Here is an 11733-nt window from a genome sequence, read left to right on the forward strand (position 1 = left end):
CTCGCTGTTTTTCCTCTCTGTTTTGTTACTTTATTGCATAAAAGTAAAGCAGACTTCACACACATTTGTACAGTTCTTACACAAGAGGATTCGATTACAAACATAAATACTATGGAAGTACCTGGGGTTTAGAATAATTATTACTTTCCACAAAAGTGAGACTTTGTAACCTAGGTGAACAGCAGCTATTGTGGCCACAAGTGACAAATAAGGGATAGTGGTAAATGCTAAAATATAGTGGAATAGTAGCATAATTATAGTACAGTCAGAGAAGTCAGTGAAATTACTCAATAATGCAAAGCAATTTCTGTCTAAAGTTAGCTAACATCAGACAGCATAAGCTCCTAGTCATACCAGACCAAGTATGGCTTAAGCAGCAAAACCCCTGGGTGTGTGAAATTGAGCCAAGGTGTGTTTTCTAGGGCTGCAACTAACGATTATATACATCGCTGATTATCTGTTTAATTAGTTTTTATCGATTAATTGATTAATTGTTTGGTCTATAAAATATCAGAAAATGGTGAAAGATGTCGATCAGTGTTTCTCAAAGCCTAAGATGACGTCCCTTAAATGTCTTGTTTTGTCCACAACTCAAAGATATTGAGTTTACTGTCAAAGAGGAGTAAAGAAACCAGAAAATATTCACATTTAAGAGGCTGGAATCAGAGAATTTAGACTCAAATCGATTATCAAAATAGTTATTAATTTAATAGTTGACAACTAATCGATTAATCAGCTCTAGTGTTTTTATTTCTAAGAGAAAGAATGTGTGATTTCATCTTGAATAAATTACATAATCTTGCTTCAAGCAATCATTTTTGATATGCCTAGACATTTTTCTTCTTTTTTAAATGTGTACATACTTATTTGGTATAATGATTCAGTTTTATGCAGACCACACACACACACAGGGAGACCTAACCACAACTTCCTACTGGAGACGTGTCTTTAAACTGGCTGACAGCACCATCTAGTGGACTGTTGAAGTACATGTCATAGAGAGAGGACCAGATTTTTGTTTTTAATTCACAGTATTTACAAATCCTCATTTGACAGATGCAAATTTACAATATGCTTCAACCTGTGTTATGTCTGGATGCTGCAGCATATAAAGTGGGTGCGAGGCTATTTCATGGAGTTAATCCATGTCACACAGATAAGAGGGCTAATTAATGATGCTCATATTATCTTAATGACAGGCTCCCAGTGCTCCGACCCTCCACTACACTCATCCTGCCAGTCTTCTCCAGATGCCCTCCAGAATAGTAATACTCATTTTTAGACAGATTAAGAACAAGTGAACTAGAGCTGCAGAGGCACATGGCAGGGAAACTGGCAGCGTTACTAACTTTATTTACTTTATTTTTACTAACTGGGTACTGTTCCCCAAAATACAACAGTGTTTTTGTGTCGGCTTAATTGTTGATTTCAGTCCAATGTTTCAGTTTATTTGATACAAAGTCAAGTAGTGTGTATAAATGGCAAAAGCTTGTTTAGTTTGTTTTATTTTATTTTTGTTCGTAGGATTGTGTTGTCCTGTCTGGGATGGTGGAGTGGATCAACTGCTCGGCAGGTCAGTCAAGGAAAGTGCAAACAGATTTGCCTCATTATGTCCTCTTAGCAGGGCGGGGCTGGGCTCTGTTAAGATGTAGATGAGGTGAGATAGTTCAGCAGTAAATGACTATAATGTTTGGTGAGCTCATTGGTGTGTCTGATTGCCCCTAGATAGAGATAGAGATTGAGAAATCAGCAGTAACTTAGAGATCTTGTATTAATGGTCTGCTCATTATTCTGTGTGAATTTGGATGCTTGCTCGGTTTAGCTCATCCTATACTTACCTGGTCGGGTGGTAGGTTCCAGTTAGGTGAGACTGAGGAGATAAAATCCCATTCACTGGAGTAAGAGGGGGAGGAGGGGAGGAGTTGGTAGCTTTCTGTGAGGCTGCAGCTTTCTTTTGTTTGGTGTTCTTTTTACTCAGTTTAAATGTAGTTTTGTTGAATTCCCCGAGTTTCATTTTTGCCCTTTATTTCAGTGAACTTTTTGTTAATAAATGTCACTACTCCTGCTCATCAACCTGGTTCTTCAACATCCCTTTTCATAGTAATCCAGTGCCAAACCACCTCATTTATCCTTGAGGACTGAGGACAATATGATGTTAACGATCACTGGAGCTCGGAGGGTCTCTGGAGTATGGGCTGTGACGTCTGCAAGCAAAAAATACAATTCTGCTGAATACAAAATCATTAATAGAAAAAAAGTGCAAGCACTGACCAAGGGTCGATGAGACACATTTGCTGTGTATCATACCCCTATCGCTCTCTTTTGTCTTTTTCCTGTTGCCTCGCTACTGTCTACCTTTGAATAAAAGCAAATATGCACAAAAAATACACACACAAATAAGGCTGAAACCTGTATGTAGGGACAAGTTTGTGAACTTGGGGGAAAAAAACTCAGAGGAAGACTGATGAAACAAATGTTAAACACTACTGCATGCATATACTGTAAAAGAAAACTATTATTATATATATTATATTATGTGGATGGATATCAAGGCGCTCTACCAGAGTTGTGGCTGCGATTCAAAAATAACAGATGGCCCTTACAGAATCAATATACTTGACAGAAGCTTAGATGTTATGCCAGCATTAATAGCATACATGCTGTTAATATACATATCTATAAAGAGATTTATCACACTTGCTTACTTGTGACATTCAGTGTTATAATTTCACCAGTAGGTTTTCAGTTGGTTGGCTGCATGTGTAGTGACTTGCCCTTTAAAGATATTAGTGACAGAGGTCTACTGTACATTTTTTGACGTTACAGTAAAAAGCAGTTATTGTCAGTTATTCTTAATTATACAAGATAACTGAAAGCTGTTATCTTGCTTTAATATGCAAGTATGGTTTAGGTGAGGTTCGCTCAGAAACTCTGCACATTTTTCAGAGGTTTTTAAACGCGGGTGCTTTTTCAGCCAGATCAATATAACTCACCACTGGTATGTGCTGGTATGCTTCAACTGGAATCCGTCTCCCAGTGAGTCAAGCTGTGAGTCACTGTGTTACTGGTACGCTCATGTTACCAACACACATTTCTGCTCATTTCATCTTCAACTTGGTTTACAGGCAGGCGGAAACACACACAAGTTATAGGAATACACTGATCACAATCAATAGTCAGGGACATAAAGGCAATATGATGTACACAGTATTTATTTTAAAAATAACCAATAATAATAAAAAAACAGCAGTAGATAAAGCTAAAAATAGAAACACTACTACCTACTATCCTGTACAGAAAAAGTGTGTGCAGTGCTTTCTCTAGAGGGCACTGCAGCTCTACATGTAAGAGACTCGACCAGTCCGACTCTGACATCATCCAGCCTCTCAGAGGAACAACACACACACACACGGGGCTTAAAACCAGTATAACATTTCAGTTTTTTGCACACCCAGCGGTAAAAGAAAATGTTCTGTTGTGTTCAAATTGGTAAATCTTTCAAAGTAAAGGTACATTTCTTAAACCCAAGTGTTTTTGTTGACGTATCAACTTAAAGGGGAACTACGCCCGTTTTCAAAATTCATACATGTTATTCCTATGGTCTAAGACAGTCCAAAAAAATATTAGTAAACTTGAACAACTCTATCCCAAATCCAAAAACTAGAGTGCTAAAACTCAAACTTGTGATGTCACAGGGTATAAAGTGTGGAGATGCTCCATAGACGATGAATGGGGAGAGATGTTGTAGATGATACTGAGAGCACCCAGAGGAACGTTCTGAGTATATGTGGACATTTTCTGACAACACTACAATAGAATAAAGCTCATTTGGGTATAAAAAATAATGATTATTATGTGGGTCCACAAAATCAGTCTCCCATTCATCGTCTATGGAGCAGCTCCAGATTTTATACCCTATGACATCACAGGTTTGAGACTTACTTCTCTGGTTTCAGGCTCTGAGAGAGAGAGGAGCTCATGTTCACAAATATTGATTGATGGAAATAATAATAACATACTGGAATTGCTAATTTAGGTGGGGTTCCCCTTTAAGCCATCTTTGAAGCAGACATGTTTACATGAATTAGTTGTGCATTCACGCTATGAACCATGGCTGCAATAATATCTGTGGAAAATGAATGATTCTCCCCCAAAGCCAAAAATGAGAGACTCAGAGAACGACAGCGATGTACAAATGTAAAAATCTTTAAAACGTCATCCTGATAACGTTGGACCTACACGAGGCTGTAAGCCTGAACACAACAGAACAAAAGACTGATTATCTGAGGGGCTTTAATGGCCATCAACACGGCAATGTTTATGAATGTAATGCCAAGAGAAAACTGATGACAAAACATCAGCATGATTATAAAATCCAGTGTTACAAAGAGGGAGAGTGAGCTATTCATCAGCGGCCTTAATGGGCATGAGGTTGTGTTCAAGTACCCACTCATATAATAATGATATCCATTAGGCGGAGGTGCTCAGAATAAAGGTAAAGGCCTGTGTAGAAAATTGAAATAATCACAATTCCATTAGCAGCCCTGTGTAATTACTTAATGCATAGTGTAGAGTGTATGGGCTGGTGGCTTTTAGAGTGGAGGCGGCTTCATCCTTAATGTTGTTTTTTCATTTTTTAGAAACATAATGTTGGTATAAGTGAAAGCCTGGAGTTCTCAGGAGCCTGCACTCTGCCAAATGACTATTTTCAATCTCTAATATTAGTCTGTACTGTAGCTTATACTATATATAATGTATATATTGATGCTGTGCAAACATGTGGAAGGATTAGATTAAATTACATTTTGTTTGTATGAAAGTTCTCCCCGAAATAGTCAAAAGAGGAAAGAGTGTGATATGTGTTGGGGTCAAATCGGTAAAGCAGGTTGGGACATGCCGCAAGTACCTGGATGCTAATGTTGGACCTGCTGTGGAGACAAATCTGCACCTGAACAGGCGGCCATCAGATCTGGATTTACCCCCAACAGTAATGAACAGATGCATTGCACCCAGCCCGCCACATTTACATAAACAGCCATTAACTGAATAGTGTGAATGGACGGTCGAGTGCCAAACGACTGTCGGCTCTATGCCCAATTAGAGGGCAGATTATCACATTTACATTTAGGTACTCTGTTTACACTCTGATTCAGTGATTCACAATGAGCCGCCCGCAGGACGAGCTGCTATTGATGTGCTAAAATTACAAGCAGCCAAAACAAGGGTGTTGTGTTGTTGTTTTTTGCAATGTGACTTTAAAAAGATCATACAAAAGAAAAGAAGTGATGAAATTAAAAACATATCTTGCCTACATTGTCACAAAGTTTAATCACACACAAATGCATCATAATTGAGCTGAAACAATTAATCGAAAATTTATAAATTGCTGAAGAAGAAACGCCACAAATCAACTGATTCCAGCTTCTCACATGTGAATATTTGATGATTTTCTAAGTATTTGATGATAGTAAACAGAATATATTTAGATTGTTGGGAAATTTTTGTTTGCAAATTGTCTACAAACCTTTCTGTCATTTTGTGGAGATAGTGCTTGATGGAGGAAGTAACTGGCACATTTACCCTGAAGATAGATCATAATGCAATAAATTAAGTCATGGACAAAGACACTGACAAACATGGCACATGTTTCAAATGTGAATTGAATATTTTTAAATGTGATTGGCTTTTTTCACATATAAATGAAAACATTTTTACATGTGAGATTTACATTTTCAAATGAGAATTACTTACATTCATATCTGATTGGCTTTTTTTCTCACGTGGAAACAAACCATGGAACATGAAATCATGGGAAATCTGCTTATTCACATGAGATTTCCACATTTCCACGTGTCACATGTCATTTTCACATGAACTAAAACATATGAAAACATAATAAAGTCACATGAGGTTTTCACATGTGACTTTTTTATTAGGGTCAATTACAAAGATTTAAGCTTCAAGACAAAAGCCAAACTCAAAGGAACAACAGAAATTCATTTCATGATCTTTAACTGGGATATTTCACCCAACTCAACCAAATACAGGAAGGGAAATGTGACATTTACTCAAGTACTGTACATAAGTACTATTTTGAGGAACTTGTACTTTACTTGAGTATTTCCATTTTCTTTATGCTTCTACTCCACTACATCTCAGAGGAAAATATTGCACTTTTTACTCCACTACATTTATTTGACACTTTAGCTTGATATGATATATTTTGTGATATGATGCAGAGCAAATATGAAAAGAGTTATTTTTATAAATATATATATATATATGAACAGTAGTGCATGAGTCTGCAAGATTTCACAGACCAGAGGAAAACAACCAATCAGAGCTGAGCTGGAGCCTGCCGTCTCTGAGCAGCTGTCAATCACTCGCAAACTCTGATCAAACGGTCAAACTAGGCAGCGCTGATCAATTATGAATCAATATTCTGTTACTGTAATGCCTATTTCTCACCTCAAATGTTTTCAGAAACATCTTGTAGTGTACTGTTCAGTTGTAAAATGAGAAAGTTTGTGACCCGGCAGCCATGTTGAGATCAGATGAAGAAATACCAAGCACCGCCCACCAGCCGGAGCAAACTTTCTCATTTTACAGCTAAACAGTACACTACAAGATGTTTTTTTTGTTTGTTTTTTTTTACTTGAATTACAATACGCTGAAGGGTATTATGGAGTTTTTGCCCAATGATGCCAAAAATGTTCTGCCTACTTTTTTTGTAAAAGATCTGGGTGATTCTTCCACCTCTGTCTACAAGACTGTTCCTGATGGTCTCCTGCTATTCTACTAAGTTATTTTCCAACATCACTTGAGTTTATCAAGATTAGAGTGAGAAGGAAACACATTTTTTACTATCCTCTAGTGGCCAAAGATCTAATTTATTAGGATTTTTTCTTTGCATCTCTTGTAGTTTTTTTTAATGCTTGCTTTATTGAACTCATGCTCATTAACAGAGGTAAAGATACATAGAAAAAAAACAAAAATAATTACATACACATTTCATAATACCAGGGTTTTTGTTTATATTATATACATCACATTAAAATAATTTAATAATTTATAAATCTTAATGGCTTTTTTGTTTTTAATACAGGGTATGATGGTGCTATACCGTTTCAATTCATTAATAAAATTCAGGAAATGGCTTGGTCCCTGACCATTTTGTCTTGTGAATAAGAATTTTTCCAAAAAATAATAAATAATTGTATTATATACAGCATGTTATTTTCAATCTTATCTCGACTAAAATATATCATTACATCAAACATATTTATTTCAACATTCATCTTAAGTTTCTTTTGCAGATAGCTGGCTACATCCATGCAGAACATTCTTGTTTGTATTCAGTGAAAGAAAAGATGGGAAATACTTTTTCAAGACCACAGAAATCACACTAAATAATCAATATTCAGCTTGAATCTTTTACCAGGTAAATTCTATATGTAATATCTTGAAAGACACTTCCTTAAGTTTGTTATTGATACAGTATTTATCACACATTTTCCCAATCTTTCTCTCTTCTGTATATCCTGCAGTTTAAATGTGTCCAGAGGTGGGATTAGAAATGACTGGTGGGAGTTTCCTGCGCTCTGATTGGCTCATCCAGACACGAGTCTCTGTAAGTGGCTGCAGAGCGCGCAGCTGTAAAAAGGAGGCGAGCAACTCTTCAGTCAGTCAGTCAGCACACATCTGCCTCTGTTCAAGCAGTCAGGAGCACCAGATCCACTCTGGTGACACTGGAGCCCGCAACACCTCTTTTAACAGGACGTGAGTTCCTTTGGACAGAGACATCAAATAGAAGTGAGTGTGTTGCTTTTATTGCCTTTATTTATATTATATGCTGTTCTTATAGAGTGATCATGTCTGTGAAGTCTTGTTTCTAAAACTGGTTCCTATTTTTCTTGCAGGATCTTGAGTTTTACAGATGAGAGGAGAAGAGATGGTGAGTTTGTTTTCTCTTTATAAGCTTTTTTTACACTCTTATTTTCTAAATGATCTGCTCATCTTGAGCAAAACTATATTTAGTAGCCTGTAATGTGAATATAAGATCAGTCTGGTGTTGTTCCAACATGTGGAGAAAACATCTGCGGATGCAGCAGACTGCTCAGTGATGCCCAGATGCCTCTATAGTGTTGGAGTAAATAATGCTTCTGCAGCAGATGGAGATGTTTAATGGACATTCACTGCTTTTGATGAGCAGTTTATTTTCATTATATGATAACAAAAATAGTTAGGTTTTCTTCATTGCAAGCCCTGCTTTGTTTGTTTCATGACTATATATATATATAAAGCTTCGGCTTCTTTCTCATGTTCTTGCAACATCTCGGAGAGTTATGATGAAACCCAAGTGGGGGCAGACAGTCTTGCAGCAGGGTCAAATACTTAAATGGATTGTGTTAGACTCAGAGCAGAGAGGTCAGTACAGGTTCAGAGGTTAGTGGATGTTGGCTTGCGTTGGATGTGACCTATGATCGCCACATATGAACCTGGATCCTGTGTTTCTCCTCTTATGTTTGTGCATATCTCACCTCTCTGTCAGCTCTTTGTAGCAGCGTCATCCTCTGATTTAAATCAATGTAGGAAAGCAGTGCTTGCTTATACGAAGCTATCTTATAGAGATCAGAATAGGCTAGACTGTGTTTGGGACCCTCATCTTTCTTCCTTTGCTTCACGTCTACCCTTAAACTCTCACACACTCACCGTCACATGATCTGTTATGGCCCTGTTTGAGTTTGAGAGCGAGCCGCCGCTGCTCACTGGCTGATTCTGGACCAATCAGCTCCGTGAGTCAGAGACGAAACCTGAGTATATTATATTCCTCTGTGTGTCACTGGTGAATTTCATAGGCAGCAGGCACGCTGCACCCTTAAAGAGGCAGGACTCCTGTAGTTTAATCTAAATCCACCAGACCCCAGTTACTCCTTGATGTAGTGCAGATGTTTTTACTTTGCTCCTGAAATAGTTGAGGTTAGACATTAGTGCAGCTCTCCCTATAATAACATCTGTCTGGGTCTACGGTTGAATCACACCTGAGTCAATGAAAATAGGGTGTCCGCTTGTGTTGTTGGTGTGGTCGAGTAAATCAACGGACAGATGAGTTTGCTTTGTGTTGGTCTGTTGACGAGTTGTGTTGTTTGAACAGCAGCTCGGCCGGCCTTCAGGTTCACAGTAAGAGGAAAGGTTTTCATTCATAGGAGCTTGCTGTGAGCAAGCCTGAGCGTGCCCACGAACTCAACTGTTTATTAGAGCCAGCAGTTCATCAGAAAGGTTTCGAGATGTGCAACTGATGTGTGGAATTTACTGACACCATCCCTCTCTTTTGTCTCCTCAGCTCTGCCTGCGTGACGACTGCTTACGGGAGCAGATGCAGTACATGATGAGATCACTGCAAGACCTGAAACAACTACGTAAAACCAGCCCCGCAGCCAGACGCCCCCTCAGCACCCAACTGCCGGCTTTAGTGCGCCACTCTGCTGTGGCACGTGCCTGTCAGCAGCGAGCATTGCAGCGAGAGCACCGCACACGCCTGAGGATTTCTGACGCCAGCACAGCCAGCACGTACGACTCGGCGTGCTGCCTGGCGAGCCCTCTGGAGGAGGACGAGGACGACTCGAGCAGCCGGCTGGGCCTGAGCCTCAGGCTGGGCCTGGGCTCGCCCAGCAGTCAGAAGAGCTTGGAGTTTGATTCGGGCTACTCGGAGGCGTCGTGGCAGGACGAAGCGGTGGTTCTCAGGAGGACCAGGAACGTGAGGGTGTCGTCTTCGGCTTGCCTCCGCACAAACAGAGCACCGAGTGGACGCGTTCGGCCTAAATCTACATCTGACGCCTGTCTGGAGAGGTGGACGTCGTTCGAGGTCAGCGACCCAGAGGACTGGACGAACTCTTTATTGACCAGAGGACGCAACCGCCAACCTCTGGTTCTGGGCGACAACAGCTTCGCAGACCTCATACAGAACTGGATGGACTTGCCGGATTGTCCCGAGCCCACCGAGCTGAAGCCAACTTCAAGAAGTGGAATGGGAAGAGGTTTCTTTGTCAACATGAGGAGGAAACTGGTGGGGTTTTCTAAGAGCGTGGAGGACAGAGTGAGGATGAGATCCACAGACTCTGCTCGTGTTAACAGAACTGCAAATGCTCCAAAACGCATGTCCTGTCCGGTCGTGGCGTCGCAGCCCAAAGTCCCTTTTTTCCACCAGTCTCACTCAGGCATCAATGAGATGGATCCTGACTTTTACCAATTTGCAGCCCTCATGAGGTCACGCAGCCGACAGCCCATAATCTGCAAAAATATCATCGGCTACGTCTGATATGAAGACGTGTATAGACTGGACAATCCTCAGAGTCACTTTATTTTTTTGATATATGACTGTTTTTTCACCTTTTATATATGCTGTGACTAAGCTAATGGAAATAAAGATGTTCTCATAATTTAATCTCTTACTGATATTATTCATGTGTCACCGGATATGTGGTTGTTTGATATCATTTTGAATTCCCGGAGGATGTCCGAACACATGAAGCTTCCGCCACAGTCATCTGAGTTTCATTACAGCTCATTACAGTCAGACTCCTCTCTGCTGGATTAAAGGAGGCTTTTACTGTCTCTGCAGTAAAGCAGGGGGTTCATTTGTTTTCATTAGAAATGTAATACTCTGTGCAGCCATGATGGAGTTTGATGCACGGTTAATTGGTGTGTAATAAAAAAGATAAAGTGAAAACATGATAATATCTCAGATGTGCAGACTTGCAGTCGTTCCAGGACTAATAAGGGCATTTGAGTTTGCAAAGTCTGTTTTAGAACATATTTTAGATACCGAGGGGACTCAATGTTCCCAAAAAAAGTTCTCATCTTACCCAACACAAAGTTGAAATCCTTTGGGGAGGCTTTAAACGGGGCGACGGAGCTATTTACAGGCCTGAAACAGAGGCTGCATCAACACAGAGCGCCGTGTGCCTCGATGAGGTCATTCCCCATGTGTCCACACAGGAAGAGGTGAAGAGAGGCGAAGCAGCTGGCTGCAGATGGAGCTCAAGTTTACTCTCCTCTTTGCTTTATGAAGCATAACATCACTAACAGCCCCCCCGCTTCATTTAGTCCAGCCTCACAGGTGGTGCCAACTCATCCACACACACATTGGTTAATGGTACTATTAGTTCTGAGGGAAGTCAAAAAAAAAAAAAAACACTGATGCAAAGAGTGACATATGTGCTAAGATAAGCTAATGATCACTTCACCTTTGCCTTTACATATTCACATTGTCCATCAATTCAGAGGACGAATAGCGGCAGACATTATAAAGATAAAGACCTTGATTCCCATGCTCCCCATGCTGCAGCCGGCCACACCAATCATGTCTGATATGGAGGGCACGGGAGGTTACACAAGAGAGATGGGTGCCGTTCGTCTTAGCCTGTTTATCTAGGTCCTCCTGGTGCTATGTCACTGCAGCGCTCAGCTGGGATATAATGAACTCCTATCAGGACACAGCTATTCACACATTCACACTGCAGTTGTTAAAGTGTGTGACAACCCATGGTGGAAAAATACTTGCAAAGAGAACTTGGAGCAAATGATCTGCGTTCACTTCTTCAGAGATGTTTCTGGCTCTACGGCAGATTTTCCCCCTTTTTTTTTTTTTGTTAGCACACACTGCTTCCCAGTGGTCTGCAGTTGTTTAAGTGCATCAATACATCACCTTCCCCAGCTGACTGAGAATCATTC

At 40.0% G+C, this 11733-nt stretch overlaps 1 protein-coding gene across 1 annotated transcript; it reads left to right on the forward strand.

The window, feature by feature from the left end:
* Positions 1-7668: 7668 nt before the first annotated feature.
* Positions 7669-10444, forward strand: LOC119498538 (PAK4-inhibitor inka2-like). Its single transcript, XM_037787485.1, has 3 exons — positions 7669-7812; positions 7920-7954; positions 9344-10444. Exons 2-3 carry the CDS (start codon positions 7937-7939, stop codon positions 10316-10318), a joined length of 993 nt encoding a protein of 330 aa, XP_037643413.1. The 5' UTR covers positions 7669-7812; positions 7920-7936; the 3' UTR covers positions 10319-10444.
* The last annotated feature ends 1289 nt before the right edge of the window (positions 10445-11733 follow it).

The sequence above is a fragment of the Sebastes umbrosus genome, chromosome 1 (genome assembly GCF_015220745.1).
Source record: "Sebastes umbrosus isolate fSebUmb1 chromosome 1, fSebUmb1.pri, whole genome shotgun sequence".
In the NCBI taxonomy this organism is placed as follows: domain Eukaryota; kingdom Metazoa; phylum Chordata; class Actinopteri; order Perciformes; family Sebastidae; genus Sebastes; species Sebastes umbrosus.